The following is a 23,698-nucleotide window of genomic DNA, read 5'->3' on the forward strand; positions in this document are numbered from 1 at the left end:
AAAAAACGGGTTGGTTGGTGTCTACTCTGTGAACATCAACACTCTTCTCCGTGTGCGTGTGTGTGAATCTGTTTAGGGTTTAGGCCATGGTAATGAGCATGCGTTTCTTATTTTACTGTCCAATTACATAGGCCAAGTATTTGTGGACCATCTTGCTACGTTACAATAAAGACATCCAATGTAATTACTGGGCCTGAATGTGGCACGTTTTTTTTGTTTTTTTTTAACTCACCCTGACTACAAGATTGTAGATCAGATATTTTTGCAGACGTTTTGATTTTGACACTGGGTTACTCCCATCATAAAGCCTTTCCCTCAGAGACAACCAACATCTGAAGAGACCCGACACTTAATACTACTCAACAGAATCTGGCAGGACAACAAATGAAAAGGACAAAGCCACCAATAAGAAAAACAAAACAAAATGGTATTTATTGTATATCATCTATGTACACATTTTGAACAAAATCAGAAAAAGATTTGCATGACATGAGTTTTTGAAACCTTTTAAGTATTATTTATGAACAGGACGTCTGATGGTAAAATATACCCATGGCAACAAACCAAACATGGACAGGAGCATTTGACATTTGGTTCACTTTACAACAGTCTTCCATTGCCATCTGAGCACCGTCTCAGCTACGCTCTGCCTGCTTAACGTTTCCACCCATGTTACAGTAGCAGCAACTTGACTGGGGTATTCACGCCCAACAATCAAAAAAAGAAAAGGGGGACGGGGGACAGACAGAGAAGTAAGTAGGCAGAGGAAAAGACAAAGTCTAAAGCCTAATTTATACTTTGTTGCGAATCACGTTGCCTTTAAAATCAAGTTTTTGGTGACACGAAACGAGTATAAATTCGGCTTAATCTACTGTAATTCACCACCTCAGTGGAGACTGAGGTCCCAGTGTTTGAGACAGCATGCATAACAAGGTATTACCATGACATTTATTCTGGTTGTGTACAGACCCCTGGTTCAAGTGTTAATAATAACGTTACATAATGCTAACATCAACCCAAATCCATGGGACAGAAAATAGTGCAGAGCCCAAGAATGACAAACTGCCAGTGTAATACTTTCATCATCTTGTCTGCAAACACAGCGTTGCAAGCAGCTAGAGAGCTGCAGACCACAATGGTAGCACGAGAGCATGTGGTTTCACTTTACAGTGTGTCAATCTCAGAAGGCAATGGCTCTGAATCACATTTCACATCCAACAACAGTATATGCTTGCCCTGATCGAAACTGTGACATCCATCACATATCCTTATTTAAAAAGCCATTGGCGAGATTAGAATGGAAGGTTACATTGCGGTCCTTAATATTCCAGTGTCAACGAAAAAAAAAGAAAAAAAAGGAGATAGCTACCACCCAGAAGACAGAGTAACAGATTTGGTTTACGGAGCTCTGAAAAGAACTCGACAGGCAAATTCCAACATATATATATAAACAAAAAAGTAGCTGCAGCAAAATGAACTGGGATCAGTAGTACCACCAAACCGCTAGTGGAGTAGCAAAATGACCAAAAGAATCCAGCAGATGACAGTCCATTGCCTCTAGCACAGAGGAGAAACCATGCAGACGCATCAAGAACACAGATGTCTTGTGTAGTACCATTCAAAAGTCACTGGTCAAAACAATCTGGTGCTTGTGACATTAAAAAAAAAAAGTTTATATACAAATCATATGTACCCATCATCAGTAGTATCTAATGTCAAGAGTCGAAAGAAAACCGCAGTGTCATCTTTACACAAAATTATATAAAAAAAAAATTCAATTGCCATTTCATACGCCTCTTATTTGCTCAGTGTGTATGATGCCATTGTCTATTACTGAGATTACGACGACATCCTTAAATTGAAATAGAGTCTATTTTTTTACTTTGTTAACGTTCGGTGAAGATGTATGGAGTTGCATTAAATCAGACACCGGCTCGTCACATCTCATCTCATCTCACAGTGTGTTCATCAGTTATGACAATAAAAATTATCAACAAATAAATAAGAAATAAAATCATCCCAAATACTATCCCTGCCACAATTAAAATTAAACAGGAGTGAACCACATCAAACATGTGAAAGCTGCAGGCGGCCGCTGCACATGTGATGCAGACGCTACAAGTGAGTGCAACACATTTCCGTTTCTGTGGTGCTGTTCAACGTGGGGAGAACAGCACTATCCATTAACCACTTAAACCCCAGCATCCTTATTGTGGGGAGGGGGGAGGGGGCTTTTACAGAAAATAGCCGCTCGACAAGCTCACAACGAGCTTGTCGATCGGCCATTTTCAGCGAAAGCTTTCCCCAAAACAAACAAACAAAAGAAATACACCAGTATAGAGCCCTGAGGGACTCCGGTCGCCCATATGGGGTTTAAGTGGTTGACGCTCATCTTGCCAAGTGTCCAATAAGGGATGTTTGTCGCACAAACGGCAAGCTATCCCAGATGGCGACTGGCGTGCCTGTGGTCTCTTTGAGACACAGTAGTCTGCAAAACATATGACGCCTTTTTACATCGACTGAAAGATCCCAGTAGTAGAACAGTGCTTCAGCCTTCCCCTCCCCCCAACACATGAACACATTCACAACAAGAGAATGTGATGGTTGCCTGCAGGACAGGATATTAATTGATCTGCATTATTCTTTTAACTTAACATAAAACCCACAAAACACATCTAGGAGTCTTCAGGACACGCTTTAGTCCATCGAGGTACTAATTCGTGAAATTCAGATGTAAAAAATGAAACAGAATCCTGTCATTGTACAATAGCGATAATTCCTGCCATGGGAAATGAAAGAGCGGTGGGAGTGATGATGACATTAGCAGTGGTAGTGCTGTAGTGTTGAGGCCCATGGAGAAGGGTGGGGTGGAGGGCTGGGTAGGAAGAGGAGGCAGCAGTAGGAAAACACAAGGGATGGAGAAAAGGAAGAAGGGAGGGTGGTTCTCAGTAGTTTTGGCTAAAAAGGTGAGGTAGGCCTTGTCACAACTTGGAGTGTGGCTTTAAAACTGGCAGGGTTTTCACTTGCAGTCTTGTCTTTTTAGTGTTCTTTTTTATGTGGTTTTTGTGTTTTTTTCCCCTCCTCTCAGCCCCTATACAGGAGTGTGGTGTGGTTGTGCGTCTCCAGCGTGCCTTCGCTGCCCCGGCCGCTGTCGCCACCGCCCTGACCCCTCCTCTCCCTCACATCTTGACATCCTCCTCCACGCTGAGCTGAGACAGAGTCTTCTTGATGCGCAGGGCGGTCAGTCTGGCCGCACCGTTGGCGTACCAACACTCCCTCATGATCTTCCCCATCACACGCAGTGACTGCACAGGAGGGAGAGACAACAACATAAGATACACAAGCAGGTTTGTTGTCCAGGAACTGGGCTCGAATTTGAGTCTTTTTGTTTTATTATAACTTGGTCTAGGACCGAATTAGTTAGCATATATAGACCAATCACAAGCTCAGCTCCCGCTGCTGCTACGTGCTACACACATGGCTCAAGTTAGCACATCATTGGGCAATGTTCAAGACACATCACTGTAGCTCTTGCCTCTGTTAAGGGAGGAAGGAAAGCAATTCTATACCTCATAGCTCTGCCACCAGTTGGGCACGTTGGGCCTTAGTCTCTGGTCACACACCACCTTCCTCATCTCCTCTATGGAGGGGTCAGAGGGCACCAGGTCAAAGTATGGCAGCTGGTACTCCTCGTGGATACCTGCAATTACAAGCAATCAAGCAAGTTCAAATCTCATGACATTGTCTGCGATTTGTGAGAACAGCGTGAAAGGAGACCCGTAGAATTATGATGTTTAGGCAATCATTCTAAACCAACACACAGCTAACCAGTTGAAGAAATCGCAGACGGAGGCTTTAACCTTTGCTTTTACGAAATATTATGGTTTTCTGGAAGATGCTTCTGAATATGTGTTCTATTACCGAAATAGCTGAAAATAACCGAAAATAGCTAACTTTAGTCCATGTGCACAGTAGAAAGCCTGCTCAGTCCCTGCATTCAAGCTTCATCTTTTACCACTCCAGTCCAAGCAGATAAAGACAGTGCAAACTGACAAGTACTATATCATATCATATCATATCATATCGTACTTCATTGAAATAATTAATACATATAATTAATCTAGGTTCATTAAGGCCTGGGTAATTAATACATATAATTAATCTAGGTTCATTAAGGCCTGGGTAACAAATGCATATTAGACACATTTTGGGATTATTCTGGGGGAAAAATAATAATAATTAACACACACACACACTTCGAGAACTTTTCCAGGACTGAAAAACTTTTTATAATTTCATAACATCTCCAGGAATTTCATGACAGTGGGAGCTGTGTGTGTGCGTGGGTGTGTGTAAGTAAGTCAAAAAGTGTATGCGTGTCTCTTACCTCCAGCATTGCAGCGGCGTGCTATCTCCCAGTACACCAGTCCCAGCGCGTAGATGTCGGCACACTTAAAGGAGTCAAAGTGCTTCATGTTGATGGTTTCATCCAGCACTTCTGGAGCCATGTACCTGGAAGGAGGTATGACACAGAGTTAGGACATTCCTTTATTAATAAGGGCTCTGTAATTACAGTTAAATTGATGAGCTTGCTGATTTTGCGAGATAACAAGACCATTAACTAGTCATGATCACAAGTCTTGATCATTTCGGGAGAAATACAAAACAAAAACAGATGTCCAAAATGAAATGTTCTACTGTTACCGCAAAAACAAAACATGCAATTACGGTATATGTGATGACGGCGCTAATATGGCACCACGCAAAATGCACTGGTGCTATGCAGAATTTGGCAGATCACAGAGAAATCTGTGTTTATGTCTGTGAGAAGGTAAACAATTAGGGCCGTCACGATTATATGACTTGCCAATTAATTAATCGTCGCTCAAATAATTGAGATTAACGATTTAATCGCCTCTGTCATTGCACATATGAATATTAAAAAAAATAAACACATTTCCGTTTGGCTTTAGGCTTTAGACAAAAGCATAAATTACAAAATGATTGCGATTATCTCAAGATAATAGCGATTAGGCGACTATGTAATAATAGCGACAGGCCTATGAAGGAGGAGGGAAAGCCGTACCTCTTGGTGCCCACACGCTGGTTAGGTGCTATGTCGATGGTGTCTGTGATGGACTCGTGGCGTACGGCGAGGCCCAGGTCCGCTATGGCACACATGCCATTCTTCTTTACCAGGATGTTCTTAGACTTCAGGTCTCTGTGAGCGATGCCTGGCTTACCTGCACAAAAACAAAACAAGAAAAAATTCCTTTTCAACTAAAATTGTCAAAAACTTTTTGTAAAATTGTACCTGTATAACTGGGTGACCCTTGATCTTTTGGGGGTAGTAAACAAATTTGTTTACTGCATATACTTGCATTTGTATTGTATTTTTGAGTGGTGTAAACCACTCCTACAACTGGCTTTGTTAGTGCAGAAAAAATGAGCATGGTTGCTATGTTCACCCGGGTGTGATTTCATTATTGAGTGGTGTAAACCACTCCTACAACTGGCTTTGTTAGTCTGTGCAGAAAAAATGAGCATGGTTGCTATGTTCACCCGGGTGTGATTTCATTACGTCAGACATGATTTCATTACGTCAGACGGGCTATATAAGACCTTACACCACTCAGTTCACACAGGTGTGATTTTTTTCTTCTAGCCTCATGGAGTTTGGACATACTCGAGTAGTTCTACTTAACTACTTATTTTCGATCAATTACACATGTCATAAAGCCTTGAATTAGGGAGACATTTTATTAACTGATTAGTGGTTACCATTAGGCCTTGCTGCCTAATTAACCATTAGCCGCTAAGGAAAAACAAATTGCTATTTTTTTTTTACCCATAGGGGACAAATAGGGTTTTTCGAGTCCCAGTCCACCCCGACGGGGAATTAGCAGCCACAACGTTATGTGCGTTATCGTGCACACACAGTAGCTTATAAATAAATGAATACATACAGAGATGCAATGACAGTTAAGTTGACCAAAGTTTGGCGAAAGCCCAGTGACTGCTGCTATCACACACTTGCCCCCCCAAACAGCTCTGGAATGTAGGCTAATAATGGGGAGGAAGTTAGGAGGCCAGGGTGCCCCGTGGGATTTTATTTTTATTTTATCGGTTCACCATTAGCCGTTAGTGTTTGTCGGTTACCAATTTCTTAACGGCTATAAGCCAATCATTTGATGACCTTGGGGCTTGGGTGGCTGCTCAGTGCTGTTATTGTAGTTCCACCATGTGAACTACAATAACAGTTTTATTCCACATTGTGCTTGAAAGCAGAGTGCACGCTGAACACAGTTTAAGGTCACATTAAAACGAATCCTGCTTCACATTGTCAGAAAGTGCACTTCGTTTGGCAGTTGTGAAGGCTCATTCGAATCCTAATGCGTATCAAAGAACCGCATTCTACTCAGAGCAAAAACGGGGGTTTCGCTTTGCTTCCAATCGCACTTGATTACGATTCGGTGCAGGTGTGAATGCAATCCGCAGTAAATAAAGGAAATGAAGCATACAATGTGGCGGGTGAGGAGCTGAACACAGTTGGAGACGGAGAAGGCATATTTTACACAGCGCAAAGATGTCCCGTTAATTACCGTGGATAGACGTGGTCGAATGAGGAGACTGAAGCCCTGATCGAAATGAGGAAGAGTACATTAATCAATTAATTGGAAGGAAACACATAAAAACACTGCAGTGCATTATAGCCTACAGAATATTCTGTCTGTCTGTCTGTCTGTCTGTCTGTCTGTCTGTCTGTGCGTGCCGTAAACATGGAGTGCTGTCACTGTGTGGGGACTGGGCAAGTTTATCGAGATGAAAGTTTATCGAGATGAAAGTTTATCGAGATGAAAGTTTATCGAGATGAAAGTTCATCTCGATAAACTTGTAAACATGTTGCGCTGCTGTCTGTTCTATCAGTGCGCTCAGCGCTGTGCCCTCCATGCCCAAAAGAACAGTGTGTGGCTGCGTGCGGAGAGAGAGAGAGGAGAGAGAGAGAGCGGGGGGGGGGGGGGGGGGTCCAGTCCCAGACAGAACGACAAATGCACGTTATGAGTATAATTTTATCACCATAGATTTCACTGTGTAGGCTAGTTTATGAATGGAACACATTGATAAAGGTCCCCCCTGCTGCGTTTCCAATTGCTGCGGATGACAGTGTGAAGGCAAACTGCAGCAAATTAAATATGCAAGAAGTATTAGGTGGGAATGTGACCTAAGTATAGCGTTGTCCATTGTACCGTCTTCCACTGTATACTGCCACGTAGTGGATGTCAAGTCCTGTTGTCAGTGACGTACTATTGCACTAGTATCAACAAGATAAGTACTACTGTCCTGGCTGGCAAATAAGATATTCTCATGCCCGCTGAGCTCACCCTGAGTCCCGAGGATCTCCATATGCAGGTGTGCCAGGCCACTGGCAGCTGACAATGCCAGTTTGATCATGCCCTCGATGGTGACGGAGTAGTGGTTCAGGTAGTCAAAAAGAGAGCCGTGCTCATGGTAATCCGAGACCAGCCACAGCTGGGTCCATGTGCCATTATCTGACAAAGACAAAAGGGCAATGAGGAAGTCAGAGGACATAGTAAATGAACACTGACTACAGCAATTTATGAAGCACAAGAGCAGTTTTATTTATTTATAGATCAAAATTGTACTTGAGTACATTTACTTAGTAGTAGTTCCTTTGCACCACTGCTTATACAATTATGTCTAGTACCGTACAGAATCGCCAAAAAAGGTCCCAAGCGCCTTTATTTTCTACGCCAAAATAAATGAACGACTCTGACCTTTATTGTCTGCGGCGATGAAGCCGAGGATGTTCTCGTGGCGCAGCATGATGGTCTGGTAGATCTCGGCCTCTCGGAACCAGGAGCGCTCCTCCCTGGAGGAGAAGATCTTCACGGCTACGTCTCCACCCCTCCACTTCCCCCGCCACACCTCGCCGAAACGCCCCTTCCCTATGATCTCCTGCAGCACAATGGTCCTGGCCACGGTCCGCTGCACAAACAGAGGCAGACCTGTAGGGGGCAGTAGACGCACACAGACACACAAAGGTTACTACTAATGACTTCCATGAATGATGAGATGCATGAAGAAAAATAAATCCTTTCTACACGATCACGGTTATAAAAGAATCTGTCCACACAAAAAACAAAATAGTAAAATTGCCAGCCTTTATACCAGCAGCATTAAAATGCAACAAAACAGCATTTTATCTAATAATGTCTTAGCTGCAGCAGGCCTTCAGAGTGACCAAGTAATTTCATTGTACTACAACTACTGACCAGAGCCTGAACCAGAGGTGGACATGTCGTAGATGAGGTCCTGCAGGGTCTTGTCCTTGGCCAGGTAGAGGTGGTCACAGGAAGGGTCCTCCACCTCCAACCTCTGCCTGTGGCTGTATGCTCGCTGGTGATATTGGAACACAAACACGCCCACCATCAGCAGCACGCACAGGAGGAACACCGGCCCCGCGATCACGGCTACCAGCTCCACCGGCCCCCAGGGGCCCCCAGAAACCGACCCTGATTTTGTCGGCACTGAGAGAGTTGAGAGAGATGGAGAAGAGGGAGGGCAGAGAACAAACAAACAAACTATGAAGGTGACTCACGCCAACAGATGGAAAATGAACTCTGTTCAGATGCCAGTGTTTCTGATGCGTTATTGCAGGGGGCCTCACCAGGGACCTTGAGGTCGACACTGTTGCAGAAGTCGGCGTAACAGCAGTGTGTGTTCAGCAGGCCCTCGGCGCTCTGGCAGAAAAAGGGCTGCCCAGGAGGAACGAGGCTGTCCTGGTTGATGCAGATGCGCATGTGTTGCTCCTTCCCGTCGACGTAATACGTGGAGGCCATGCAGGCGCCGTCTGTCTCGCACTCATAGCTCGTCTTCTCACAGTTGGTGCAGTTACACCGCAAAGCTTTGGGCAGAGAGAGAGAGAGAGAGAGAGAGATAATGTTAGTGAATGAAGCACAAACACAGAGCCAAATAAACTAATCACACTTGTGTGAAATGAGTGTGCCTTTATTATAAATAGGCAGGAAATGGGGAGAGAGACGGGGAGTGACATGCAGAGAAGGCGTTGGGATTGGGACTCAAACCCACGTCACGCTGTTGGGCTACATTGTAGCCTAGTCTGGACCACTGCCGCTAGTGGTCCAGGCCGGCCGTTGTTTTGTCCCGCTGGATCGATTAAAAAAAAAAAAAAGATGGTCATGTCTGTTGGTTCATCCATCAAACACCTTGTTCCTAAACAAGATATCTTGAAAACTACTAGCTGGATTACTATGGAATTTGTTGTACTCTTTCATGCTCCAGGCTGGAAGATGTACCCTTGTGATTTTGGTGAGCCATGGCCTTTCCTCCAGCAAAACCCACAGGCCACAACGTCCACTTGCACACAAGTATCTCAAAATCTAAGGCGTTAAGGACCAGCATGACCTCTAGGGGCTGCATTTGATCATTTGTCTGTAAGATTAAAAAAACATATATGCCATGATGTGTTATTTATCACTCCTGATTTATCATACTAGTTCCAATGCCTAGCAGTAGTGGTTACAAACCTGTACAGTTCTCAAATAGGTCCAGCAGGTGGCATGTTAACCCCACAACCCCAAACCTGCATCATGACAACTATTCAGTGTCCCGTTCTGTGGCACGGCATGTATGGCGTGCAGACACAGAGCCTGGAGTTTAGCAGCAGCCAGACAGCCCTGGCGGCCCTGAAATCAGATCCTCCACTGCAGATGAACCCAAACACACTGGGTGGAGATGGACCTGCCCAGTGGGACAGACAAAGTGAAACCCAACAAGGGGAGAGGGCTACTGCCAAATCCCCAATGCAGCATTTCTGCTCGCTTTCTCTCCTCCCGTCTCTCTCTCGCTCTCTTTTCAGACTGAGAGTGAGCTGCCGCCGTTAATGAGACAGGATTTTATTAAAACACAAAACACACTCCTGCATGGGGACCTATTAAAGCTGACTCAATGGGACTCCCGCTGCCACCATAATAAACAATGGTGGTCTATCTACACACTTAAACAAGGTTAGAGTCAGTAAGTCTGTGCGACTCTGCTACATCTAAATCGGAAACAGAGTAGGTTGAGCAACTTAGGAGGGCAAAGCGCTGCACACTTGATTAGATTTGGAGTGAAATGTGATTTTGAGTCATGGCGCATATGCTTCTCATTCAAACTAAGGTTAACACAAATGACTTCTTCCTGGGTTCTCCACTCACAAATAAACTATGAAGCAAAGGTCAGGCAAGGATGGTTAATTGGTTACCGGGGGATAGCTTTTTCCATGGACAGAACTCCAGAATTGATCGATTGAAAACTTCATCAAAAATGTAAACGGCACGGAAGTACAGGAAACACTTTGGCTGAAAAAGGTTAACACAAACAAATCCTGGGGACTCATTTCCATCATGGTCCTAAGAGGAACCCACTACCCAGTGATAAATGATGAACTCAACTGCCTGACTGATGTCTTTGAGTGAAGTGTGATAGGGCCAAGAGCTGATCCTCATTCAGAACAAAGCCCAGACCACTCACCAATCACCCTCTGGACATAGCAAAGTCAAGACCGCAGAACAAGTGGCAACTGGCAACTCATTTAAAAACGCAAGGAGGAGACAAAGAACAGGGTGGATTTTCTGTCCTCGTTTAACCCATTAAAACCAGGAATTGCGGGAAAGCATCTGTCATTTTAGATTTTTGCATTGGCTATTCAAAATAGCAGATATATTATATAAGCTTTTTGAAACGTTTGAAAAATCTTGAAAGTGTGTGAACTACGGATTTAGAAGACATTTGTAGAATTGTCCTCAGGTCTGGGGTGAACAAAAAAAAGGAAAAAAAAGCTCAGCATTGGTTGGACCCTTGACAATCCATGGCGGTGAGAGAAAGAAAAGGTTTTTTCAGGAGAGGGAGGATTCCACTAATCCTCTGTCTTTTCCTGTGGGTCTCTGTGACCAGATGAGATGAGATCACTCGTCTCCCATTTGTCCCGAGCTAGCTCCTCTCTCAAAAGATCTCAATGGTTTTTCACCGCTGGCTCCTTGGGAGCCATTTAGCCGTCACACAGTCAGGCTTTTGTCTCTCCTACCAAAATCACGCCTCGCGCTCGCTTGGCACACAGATTGCACCATTGCCTGCGAGCAACTTCCAAGTGTCCAAAACCACAAGCCCTAGTGTCATCTGGGTGGTTCCCACACACTACAACTGTGGGAGTTTGCATTGTGGTGTGTGGGTGTATGTTTGCATGTAGTGTGTGTGTGTTTGCTGATGATACGTCTGTGCTTGTCCATCGAGCGGTAACTGGAATTATGAAAAGGGGGGTGGAGGGAGGGGTGAGTTCATCAGTGTCAAGGGAGTTCTAATCCGTGTGATGGTTAACTGTGCGTGTGTGAGAGAGAACCAGCGTTTGTGTGTGTGTGTGTATATGCGTCTCTTTTTTGTAAATGCCTCTCCCCTGGACCCGAGCGGGAAAGTGGCAGGAACTTTCGGTGGAGCGCGTCCAAGTCCCCTACGGTTCGCATGCAGATGGAATTTCCTGCAGATTACAGAGAGGTGAAGCAGACAGGGCCTGATAAAGAGAGAGAAAAACAAGCCCTGTGCCACATCCCACTAATGTGCAGCCTAATGGAGCAAACAGTCTCACTTAAAAAGAAAAAGCAGAGCGGGACTGGATTAAGCTACACTACGCCGACTGACCGTCCAATCCGGAAGTCTCAACAGACGACCTCTTCGGTACAGCTGCTGTTTTCAAGGCATGTCCATTTACAGTGGACAGAGACGTGGACAGAGCTGGGAAGTATATTATAAAATTGTGGATTTAACAACATTTAGAGGAAAGACACTATTGGACCTGTATTGAATAACGATGTCTGCTCCACAGGCCTCATACTGGAATGGAACACACGAGGTCACAAACATGCGGCCAGCTGAGATTATTATGGCAGTTATCATTATTAAATTCCTCGCCAGCTTGATCATAATTTCGTGGCGTCAATATTTTGGGAGAAATACACAGAAGGATATTTTTGATACAATATATTATTGATCCCCTCATCAGAAGAACAATGGGATTTAGGCTTTATTTTCCATTTACGTTTCCAACAGTCCCTCTTAGCCTACTGCTAAAAATACATAAGCTCTCCTTACTGTCTAACTGTTTACTGTAGGCCTATTTATGCACATGAACACGAATCATTCTGTGTGGATTGGACCCAGACATTGGCAGCCCTGAACATCATTCTGTGTGGATTGGACCCAGACAGTGGCAGCCCTGAACATCATTCTGTGTGGATTGGGCCCAAACAACCATGATCAGTTCCTGTCAAAAGACTGAACCCAAACTTCCACAGACACCAGCGTGTTTCTGGGAAGCAATTTCATCACATGCGTTTCTGACATGGCCGATTGTCATCTGGTGGAGGCAACAGTGGCTGTATTTTATTCCCCCAACTACCGACATAATAAAGCCATGAAATGACCACCATTACTCTGAAAGTGAAACCCAGAGGGTCCCTGCACCCCACTTTGAGAACCACAGTCCTAGATTTTTTTTAGGGGCACTAGCCCCTCCAACGTCTGGCTTTCAGAGACATGGCGTCATGTAGCAGCCAAGTCTATGGACCTTTAATGTCTTATTCATGCTCCCCCAAAAATTAGCAAACCCCCAAAAATCAGCATGCCCCTCGTGACGGCATGCGGCCGATAATAAAAGCCCCTCCCTTGACACAAAGTGAGGGGCTATCGGATCGGTACTCTGTATCGATTTGACTGATAGGCAAGTTATCGGAATTGGGAAGAAAAAACTGGCATTCTTGAATGGTGGCCAACAGTTGTGGTTCAAGAGCACTCCACAAAAAAAGCACACGGAAACTATTGTACTATAATGTTTAGAGAATTCTTAATAAAAGTTACTGCAGGCAGGCAGGACTGATCATCCTCCTCCTCGGGTAGAACTTACATGCTGTGCTATTTGAAGAGGATCAACACAGGAGAAACCAGAAAGAGACAGAGAACACTGTCAGACTGGTAACTGTATCCAACCAGTCAAGAATTGCTGATCTACAAGCTCTGGCTTCTAATTCTAAACCCTGCCATCTCCTTTCTATGGATTGACACCTCACGTCTCCATTCACAATAAATGTTGCTGTGTTCCATAAAGTAGTTACGTTATGGACATGATTTGAATTGTGGTATTAACATAATGTTAAACTTAACATGATACTGTGATATCCTCGCACCAAGTTCAAACAAATATATATTTTTAAAGGAGTGTTAAAGCTATAAGCAATATGTCAAACTTTTAATGACCTTTTTTTCTGTATTCAGACAGTCAGCAATGAGTAAAACACTCCCAAAAAACATTTAGTCTCCGACACATCTAGGGGCCACAATGTGCATTCAAAGATGTTCCTAGAAGCTTTGTCATTGGTTGAAAAAAAACCTGGTCGAAATGATTAACCAATTGGGAAGTAGACAGGCCATGACAAAGCTTCTAGGAAAATCTTTGAATGCAGATTGCGGACCCTAGATGTGTCACAGAGACAAAAAAATGTTTGGGAGCGTTTTACCCATTGCTGGCTCTCTGAATACCAAATACCAAAGTCATTACAATTTTGACATTATTGCTTTATAGCAGCTTTAATAGAGAGCAGGTTACTTATTAAATCAAACGTTTTAATATTTCACCTTTGGCATCAGTGTAAATTAAAACCTAAAACATTTTTCCTCCAACACTAATAAAGCCAGTCGTCCATGCCATTCGACGTGCTCCGTGCACCGATGTAAACTCCCCCCAATAAAAGACGACAGACGGAGGTATTTACTACTCCAGTAATGGCGTTTTGTCCGACTTCCTCAACAACAGGCTGTTCGTCTCAAAGGCAAATCTCTTTCTCAGCCACAGCCTGGTTCAACTTTCCCCAACTGAAACAACATGCAGGCCAGGGCAGGTACACCGTCCGATTACCATAGTTCCTCCAACACTCGTAGCATAAATTGTATTTTGCATGTTCTCAAATAGAAACTTCACACAAATCTATCTCATCAACGTTTTTCGAATTCAAGATTTCCCTTTTTGTTATAATCGGTGGGCAAGACTCTCCAACCTCGGGATGGGACCCAAAACTCTGATCAATGGTCGCCGCCCACCAGGCTCTAAACATCACTTTATCAACTCTGGCCTGATCAGAGCAATAACAAACATGAAGACAGACTAGTTCTACACAGATCTCATTCAGGAGCAACGAGACTGTGTGTGTGTGTGTGTGTGGTGGGACAGATGGTACACAGGCAGACAGACAGAAGCCCAGGAAGGAAACCAAACATGGCTGAAAACACACATTCCCTTCCTCAAGTCTGCTGTGCATAGTTTGTGGTCTACCAAGAGTTTGGATTGTGGCATGTCATCTCTGTCTTCATGGCCTGAGCTCAACTACTCCATCCATGTATGCTACTTCCACACAAACCAGCAGCAGCACAATTCCAAAGAACATGATGTGATTTCATCGTAATGGCTTGTGCCAGAAATAAATGGAAACGGAAAGCACTTTTCTGAGAGAAAGAACACTGGCATATCACCCATTCGAATAATGGGCAAATAAGGAATCATCACCCACCAGCATTTACTCAAATGCGATGTTGTTTGCATAGTGCTCTGCATATCTCCCCGGATTCAGCATCTCTTGTAAAAAGATTTACAAAGCTCGACTTGCGGGACTAATATCTAGCCTAAATACACATGGATCTGAGGAGAGGACCGGCGTGTGGTTTTTGAGTGAACTCTGCTCTTGAATCCACATAATTGGTGGCCTTACACTGGGTCTTTGTGTGGAGATTAGGCCGACATGTGGAGGGATTGGACTGGCCCTGTCTGAACAAAGAGCAGAGCGAAGCCGCAGGGGTGGGTGGGTGCGAGAAGCATAAAGGGGGAGGGGCCACAACTCAGGAAGGCGAAGGGGGTAACAGTAACAACCCCCCACTTCTGTTTTAGGGCTGCTTATGGCCAGACAGGAAAGGTGGTGCGGGTGTCAAATTTGCGGCGGGGGGCTGGGGGGGGGGGGGGGGGTTAAGGGGGGGGACCTTATGGCAACTCCCACCCGCAATAGGGTTTTGTCCCAAGTGACCAGCTGTAGCCATCATTAAAGCCCAGTCTAGACTTTGACTTAAGGGGGAGGGGGAAAAATGGGACAAGGGAAAGGGGAACAGGAGAGAATGCAGCACATAGAGAAGTGGTTTGAGCTTCTAGTGTGAAGTTCCTATCATTCCGTTCGTGTCGAGACAGGAAATGGGAGACACAGTGAGGAAGGGATTAATAAAACATCATTCCCATAACCAGCGCTTCCCTAATTTGGAGGAGAAGAAAGCAGAGTGGGAGATGCTAAAAACCACAATAGTGTTATCTTTAAGCAGCCTTTGACCTCCATGACTGTGTTGTGTTAGGGTGTTACTCAGACCTACTCACATGGAGCAACTCTGTCACAACAGAGGTGAACCATCCAGTGTGATAAGATGAAGTCACTGGAAAATATTTCAAGGCCCTCTTGGTGCTGAACAGTGGGGGGAGGCAAGGTTACACAAACACAGTGATTTTCCGGGGGCTAAGGGAGCGCAGCCAGGGAGAGGGAGAGAGACAGTCGCTGCATGCATGGCGTGTACCGGGAGCAGAGCACCATTACCAAAATGCATCGGCTGAAATTAGATCCATACAGATACCAGACTGAGAGCTGATCAAGACAAGCAGACGCCACCAGACTGCACGAGTCGCGGACACACACGCACGCACACACACATCTGCCCTAATCAATGCTGGGGAAAGAGGAAAGTCATTACCTTTGTCTGCATCCCAGGGTCAGATTACTGATGTGATTCTGATGTAAAGCCTCTGGGGCTGAGCCACTCGTACTATATCTCTACCAACCACTACCCTCAGGGCTACCTCCTCCATCCTGCCTACCCAACCCCCCGCCATGGCTGCCCGGCTGTATGAATTCAAAGGCATATCAGTGAAAGCTTGGGCTCAAGCTAGGCTTTGAGCAGGTGTTCAGATTCTCAAACTGGTATACGGAATCGCCTGCAGAATATCCCGGCTATAGCTTAGTTAAGCTATACGTTTTTGTCTTCCGCGTTCAATCTTCACAAGCATAGAGCACGTTTAACACCGTTAATAATAATAGACAGTTGAGACGGCTGGCTGTCTTAAATTAAGATTTATGACCTACACATTTTGCTCACATTTTACATTGGCTGATACGATAGTGTTAGTTAGTCTGGTAAGCAAATAAAACTAATTATATTTATATAAATGGGATATATACTTTTACCTAGAGAACCTTTAAGGCAAGCTAACATTTGAAATAGTTCAGGTAAATAATTCAGTTTCACAGATCCTGCCCTTCAAATGTATTTCTCGTGCTACTTAAATTTTACAAGCTAGAAGCATGTGAGCACTTTGGAAGAACTAATGACAAAATAGATGAGGACATTGTATGAAATGAATGGGCACTGAGACAATCAAATCTGTATGGTGTTGGCAGGAGTGTTGACCAGAAGGCTACTTTTTAAACTTGAAAGCGTTGTTGGAAATTTTCTCTGCAAAGCTCCACAGGTTGGTTTTCATGATACTATATTACAAATATGTTCTTTCAAAACAATGTTAAGATAGGTCCATGTCAAGTTGGGGGTGCAGCCAGCTGCCCATATCTATTTTAGTGATGCGTGTGTGAATGTGAATGAAGCATGAAATGCGAGCCTATTTATTTGCTTTTTGCTTCGATCAAAATTTCAAAAAGGGTGGCTTGCGTGGTAAGATTGCATAATAACACATAAATAAGGATAGTCCTTCTTACAGCTGCCCCGGGTTCGAATCCCAACCGAGGCCATTTGCTGCATGTGATCCTTCTGATCACTCTCTCACTATCAAAACGAAAGCTGCAGAAAATACATTTGTTTTTTCAGAAAAAGGTAATTTGAGAATTGCTCAATCTCATGAACAAACTCCCCCCACCCCATTTAAAAAAAGGGCAAAAACTAAAGCCAATCCGAACTATCCCAATTTGATTCTTTTGAGTGGTCACACACAAACACCTGTGCTCCCGATTGGGGGGCACATACACACAGAGGCGAGGGACAGGCGTGCACGCAACTTTGGACTTGTTTTTCCAGAGTTTGAAAATCTAACAAGCCAACATTTCTTTGATGTATACATTTGGGGGAATGTGTATCAGATTGAGTGACAGAATCGGTCTGGTCGACTCTGGAGTCTCTACTTATTAAGCCCTGGCTCAAGTATGTGTGTAATACGAATAGTATAATGAATGCTAAAAACAATTAGACATACATAGCATTTATAATGATAAATGCATCAAATATTTTTTTTGTAGGATTAGGGATGGGAATTATCGATTCATTGATAAGTTTTGATAACCGTATCGATCGATTAACCGGTTAGTTGTTAAGTGTCGTTTTTTTATTATCTTAATTTTCTAACATAAAAATCTACACTGACATAGTATATCAGATATACAGAAAGAATACATCAAATATTTGTATTTGACCATTTGCAATACAGGGCCAGGCAATGGCATCCTTGTATGAGGAATAAAATTAAATGAAAAGTGCACTGTCTTGTCTGTCACATCACAAAAGCAGGCGTTTGTGGCTACCAAGGTGGGGGGGACCTTTTTAACCGGCCCACGTGTGTGTTCCTCAACACACGCAGACAGCACAGAAAACCACCCAATGATTGAACCGCATCATTTATTAATTATTAACAGTTAAGTTTAATTGATTAATTTATTAACAGAGATTCATGATTAACTATTAACATCCCTAATTAGGATTAAATGGCCATGTTATTGGGATCGTTTTTGGAGGTGGGCTGGCTTATTTCTCTCACAAGAGTTGGCAACACTGTGCCAAACCCTGGATCTTGGCATTCGGTGTAGAACAGAGGTAGACTGCACACCTTTCAGCACAGAAGTAGGAGGCAGAGCAGGTCTAATCTACATTCCAATAGGTACTAGGATGATACCTTTAATAAGAGTCAAAAACCAAAACAAACAAATCAAACCTGTACAAACTAAACTACAAAGACATGGAATGGAGGACAGGTATCAGGTTTAAGACATTAACTTGCATAGCTACCAGATCTGTCTAGGTGTACTGTGACAATAGTAACCTAATTACATTCAAATAATTTTAGAAAAAAGGCGTACGCCATCTGCTGACAAAATGAACGCCCTTGCTTGCACACTGACTCCAGCAAGCAGCAACAACTTCTACGTTTTTTGTTGTTGATGAGAACACGCTCTCCTCAATTTCCAAAGACAAAGTGGCCAGAGTAAGTAAACGGCAAGGAAAAGTGGGACAAGCAAAGGTGAACGGCTGGCTCCGAGTTGTGGGAGGAGCGCCTTGTGGTCCGACAGCAGCAGGCCTAATAGTGGAGCCGGGTCAGTCGGAGGCTATGATGTCTGCTCCAGCAATTAGGACCCCATGCCTCCGGGCCAGCGGAGGTCATTAGCCGCACTGGTCATTATGGGGTATGTGTGTGTGTGTTTGGGGTGGTGAGACAACTCTGACCCAATGCTGGCCCAATGCCATGCAGTCCCAAATGCTGTTAAACAAACGATGATGATCATGCATTGGTAACTGAACATCAATGATAATACCACCATCACCAATTGGCAGAACACGGGCAACGGAAATGTTTTCACATGACTTCCTGGATACTTGCTAGAGGCCTCTGTAGCTAAATTGTGGATAAAAGTATGAACAGCAAAGCTCCAGTAGCTAAAACAACAATATTTAGAGAGACGGGAATGGCACAGAACACACTCCAACCCCTGGAGCATCGTTGAGAACAGCAGTTGCTTCTTCAGCATGTGGCAAAATGGTCTATTTATGCCCTCCTCTTTCTATTCTTCATACAAACAAATTAAACACAATTTTAAAATCATAAAATGAAATACATTTTTCAATCCTTTACTGTACATTCCCTTTGCTCGATTCTAATAGTACAACACATTTCTGACTTTTTACAGGTATACTATACAGCACTTCCAGCCGAGTTGTACAGAATGCGCACCAGATGCGGTTTTCCTCCTTACAGGTTTTGTAAATTAGGGACTTCTGCCTGGTTATACTCACTCACCTTCTCTTTAATTACACATTGGGGGAGTGACAAAGGTAGGCAGAAGTACTGGCTGGAATTTACAACAGCCGGACTACATAAAGAACCTGAGGGAAAGCCCGAGCATTCAACCAAAGAGCTTCCTCTGACCCAGCAAAACACAATCCGTTCTAAAGTCTTCCTCACCTCCCCAGGGTGACAGAGGGCAAACGGAAGCAGAAGTGGGTCCACAGATAACAAAGTACAGATTAAATTCTGATAATGCACCCAGGTCTATTGTATATGAGAGAGTAAAACGAGAGAGGCAGAGAATAAGAGGGACGCGCCCTGCCCCACGGCACTCGATGTAGTTTACAGTGCTCATATTGCACTGCTCCTCTGTTCAGTCCAGACTGCGTCACACAGGCATGTGTATGGCCTGCATCAGAAAAGTTGTCAACAGCACATGATAGATCTGTCAAACCTTATGAGCAAACTAGAATTCCCATGCCGTCATAAACTCATCAATAGGTTGAAATCTGTGTCCGCCTAAAATACTTTGGGGTTTTGTCTGGTTTCAGCCCCGTCATGGTGTAATCCATTATGTGGTGTGAAACTGTGGCTCCAGACAGACTCACAGGCCTCGTTGCACTGCACAGCAGCCTCGACCAGCTGGACAAACCCATCATCAGCCCCGTCTCCTTGGGCCACATAAACGCCCCCCCCCCACACACACACACACACACACACACACACACTTTCTCTCTCACACTTCACTGTAAAGTTGGAGAGTAACCCAGCCAAACAAACGTCCACTATTGTGCGATTGCAGAATGGACTATCTTTATTTTCCCTATGTATCTTAACATGATGAATTGACCAACCTTGGTGGTGTACCGTGCCCTTATCTAAACCTAGCGGGGGAGGTCTTCTTATCTCAAGATTCTTGGAAGGAGGATGACTCATCGATTGAGACACAACATACATACATATAGATGGATGGCACAACACTCACTCTGGATATTTACACTGGCTGCTAGGGTTATTATTATTTTTTTTTTACATTTTCAGTTCTCACTTCTGACTTCTCTCCTGTGTGGCAAGTTGCAACAAGGCATGGCAGCTTCAAATGCGAAGATCACAGGCAGAGCAGAAGAACGTCATGTCCCCGTGTCTCAAATAAAAACCCTTTGAGACTAAATGGAAAAGTGAGATGAACCTCTGGAGAAAGTCACAAATCAGTACAAAAACAACATTCCCACGGCAGTGTTGTCATGTCTGCGTATTACAAGTAGTTTTGGGCTTGTTTTTCTGTTAAGTTGCTTGTAAATATTGGTAGTTTGGGCTTGTTTCTAAAGTGTAGTTTAGAACTTTGGACCCACTTCCTAATGGTTAAACCAGTGGTTCTCAAACATTTTCATGTCAAGGAGGACCCCCAAATTAATATGGATTTGTCCACCGACCCTCATCTGAAAAGATTTTGTGCCGGGGACCACCACCATACATCATGTGTGTATTTAAAAGGTTTAAAAATAGGAATGTCAATTATTTTCTAGATTAAAAATAAGTAAATAGCAGATCTACAAGCTCACAGCGCATTTTCAAAAAGCTGTGCGTGTAGTCGCTTCTTTTGGGCTTGTTTTCAATAGAGCTGGTTGCTCGTTTCTCCCGCAAAACCATATGCCCGTAATACAGATCTCTCACTATTCATTTATTCTGTGGAGTTGAGCATCAGCTGTTTGTTGCAGACAGACAGAGGGAATGAGACTATGGTAGCCCCATAACTGGCACCTGAAAGGACCCCACTTGCCACATTTCCATCACAATGAACCCAGACCTCAACTCCGACTTCTGTCTGGGCCGGCTGAATGCATGGTTGTTGTCACCCTATGCCAGCATTCACTTTCTGCTGGAGGCCACTAAAGCGCCCCTTTCTCTGGTCCTTTTTACAAATGGACACCCAATGGAGGGGGGTCCACCACTGCCACAGTGCCACTGTTTACTTGCACAACCACATTTTGTCCAGTGAAGAGGGCCCCATTGAGTGGTTTTCCCCCCTTCAATGCGACGTTGACAACACTGGGGAATATTGTGACTGATAATATTGGGCAAGATATCAGCCATATAGGCTTAGGCTTTACAAAACAATATCATATCGTCTTGTAGCCGCTACAAGACGATATGATATTGTTTTGTAAACATCAAGCCCAAGCCCGGCCACAGATAACTTTGACAACAACAGAGGGGAGACGGAAGGCGTGTGTGTATGGATAATATTGCCCTGTACAGACTTTGTTTTCCGATTGCATCCAAAAACAAAGATACGGACGGATGACTTATTATTTATAACTAGCAGCCCGTCGGCAACGTGCATGTAGTATCGTTTATTATTTATTGTCCAGCATAACATTACATTGGGTACATTATACTTGGACCGCAATGAAGCATTTTTGTTTACGACTCACAGTTCACACCCAGCCAATATAAAGCTTTACTACTGCTCTAGCGTGCAAGTTAGATTAATTAGCAAGCTAGCTGAAGTTAGCTGCTGAAACCAAACAGTCCTGTGTTCGATCACTGGTTGGCGTGGTGCCTAGAAACAAATGTTTTTGGTATAATAAGACACTTTTATGTTGATACTTCTTATTCCACAAGAGAAGTAGTAAAAAAAAAAGACATGAAAAAAAGGTCTCCAGCCCAGGAGTCACTCTCTCTCCACCTCAATAACAAAAAGATTAACACATTTAACGGGCCAAGACAGACAGACAAGACAGACCCGGACTAGTGTCTGATTTATGCTACAATCAGCAGTCGTTTAACGTGCACGGGCTAGCTTAGATAACGTTAGCCACCATATACATTAACACACAGAGCAGCGCCATGATGATGAGCGACAACAGGCGATGCCCGCCCCGGTCGGTCGGTGAAAACACCGAGACACAAAAGAGGTTAGTTCCTTCCAACCCGCCCCGGCGTCCAAACTGAACTTACCGTCGCCGACGGCCGCCAGCCCGGCCAGGGCCAGCAGCAGCGCTAGGGTCGTTGGTTTTACAGTCATTTCTTCTTCTGAATTCCCATCTTACACGTGAAAATGCGTTTTTTTGTATGTGTCTCTCGTTATCAACACCGCCGAGCAGCGACCTGAAACACAACCACAAACCGACCACACATCTGATCTGATCACACACACATACACACACAGCAGCCAACCAGGCCAGTGACGTCGTTTAAAGGGGGCGTGCGTGCGTTTTTAAAGGGGAGGTCGCTTGCCAAAAAGAGCAGATTTACAAGCAAACAAACGCGTCGTGATCGTAAATACTACACCAATTAATGATAACTGTAATAACGCGGTGTTTAGCCTCATTAAGAGGGTTGAAACAAACATGTACCGTTTCATATTCATATCTGTCATTTGACTATCTACTACTCTGATAATGACATTAATACAATATTAATTTGATGGTGGGATTTCGAGTGGAACTCCGAGCAGATCTTTTCAGTTTTCAGAGATAATTATAAAACTGAAACCAAAGAAGACGGAAAAAATCAGGCTCATGAGGACATTTCCTGCAGGGAAGAACAGATAAGCTCTGCTGTAACAGTTATGATGTTCACTGCACTGCTGAAATGTTTACCCAGTGCTGAATTAACTGTAATCAATTACCATGAAGAGAAACTCATGATTCTAATTTTTGCACGACCTACATGTGGAAAACTTGGCTTTTTAAGTCAAACATCACATGTTCTTTTATAATACAAAAAGAGGGGGTGGGGGACTGGGGAACTGGGGGTGGGGAGGTGGCATAAATAAATCTACCCTTGTGTACATGACATGTGTAATGTCATGTGAAGAAATGTAAAAATAAAGTTTACAAAAAAATAAAATAAATCTACCCTGATGTTTTACTAAAGTAAAAGTATCAATACTGCAATGTTGTTACAAGTAAAAGTCTGGTAATCAAAATTTACTTGAATCAAAATATACTTAAAAGTACCAAAAGTATACTCAGTAATTATGCAGAATATTTGTCCCGTTTCACAATGTGTTATCATATACCGGTATCTAAATGTTTTTTTGTTTTTTTAAATAGCAGATCTAATCTTAATTGTAGATCAGCTACTTTTTTCCGCTTTATACTATAGGCTTGGCCTGGACCGGCCGTGGCTCAGCGGTCCAGCCACCTTGGCTGGCAGTCCAAGCCTGGCAGTGTGCCGCGGGCTCGACTCCCGATCCTGATGGCCCTCACTGCATGTCACCCCCCATCTCTCTCCCCATTTCCTGTCAGCCTACTGTCTGTCCCTCTATAAAAAAATAAAAAATAAAGGCGAAAGCCACAACAACAAAAAACGTCTGCAAACATGACATCTGCAAACATGACCTCAAGTCATTCAACATCAGTCATGTCACGTGGGAAGACGCAGCACAGGATCACCCTCAGTGGCAGCAGGCTCTCCGCAACGGGCTGCAAACATATGAAACCACCCTGGCTCAACACCATGAAGCAAAGAGAACAAAGCGAAAGCAAAAACAACTGGACACCGCCACACCATCAACAACTCCGGGACCGGCCC

At 43.9% G+C, this 23,698-nt stretch overlaps 1 protein-coding gene across 2 annotated transcripts; it reads right to left on the minus strand.

Moving 5' to 3' along the window:
* Window positions 1–406: 406 nt before the first annotated feature.
* On the minus strand, window positions 407–22,327 carry acvr1ba (activin A receptor type 1Ba). 2 transcript variants are annotated; one of them, XM_079528618.1, is made up of 10 exons: window positions 22,118–22,327; window positions 8,690–8,926; window positions 8,295–8,549; window positions 7,797–8,027; window positions 7,383–7,550; window positions 6,603–6,638; window positions 5,087–5,243; window positions 4,388–4,512; window positions 3,570–3,700; window positions 407–3,305 (listed from the first exon to the last, which is right to left on the minus strand). In XM_079528618.1, exons 1-10 carry the CDS (start codon window positions 22,182–22,184, stop codon window positions 3,180–3,182), a joined length of 1,533 nt encoding a protein of 510 aa, XP_079384744.1. In that variant the 5' UTR covers window positions 22,185–22,327; the 3' UTR covers window positions 407–3,179. The 2 variants fall into 2 exon arrangements, with proteins under 2 accessions (XP_079384744.1, XP_079384745.1); XM_079528619.1 differs by lacking the exon at window positions 6,603–6,638.
* Between the last annotated feature and the right edge of the window lie 1,371 nt (window positions 22,328–23,698).

This window comes from Electrona antarctica (genome assembly GCF_951216825.1).
Source record: "Electrona antarctica genome assembly, chromosome: 2".
Classification (NCBI taxonomy): Eukaryota; Metazoa; Chordata; class Actinopteri; order Myctophiformes; family Myctophidae; genus Electrona; species Electrona antarctica.

Coding starts and splice junctions, on each gene's coding strand:
- acvr1ba (XM_079528618.1), bottom strand. CDS start 22,184: ATGACTGTAAAACCAACGACCCTAGCGCTGCTGCTGGCCCTGGCCGGG. Junction 8,927..22,117: donor GCTGGCGGCCGTCGGCGACG/GTAAGTTCAGTT, acceptor CTCTGCCCAAAG/CTTTGCGGTGTAACTGCACC. Junction 8,028..8,294: donor CACCTCTGGTTCAGGCTCTG/GTCAGTAGTTGT, acceptor TGCCCCCTACAG/GTCTGCCTCTGTTTGTGCAG.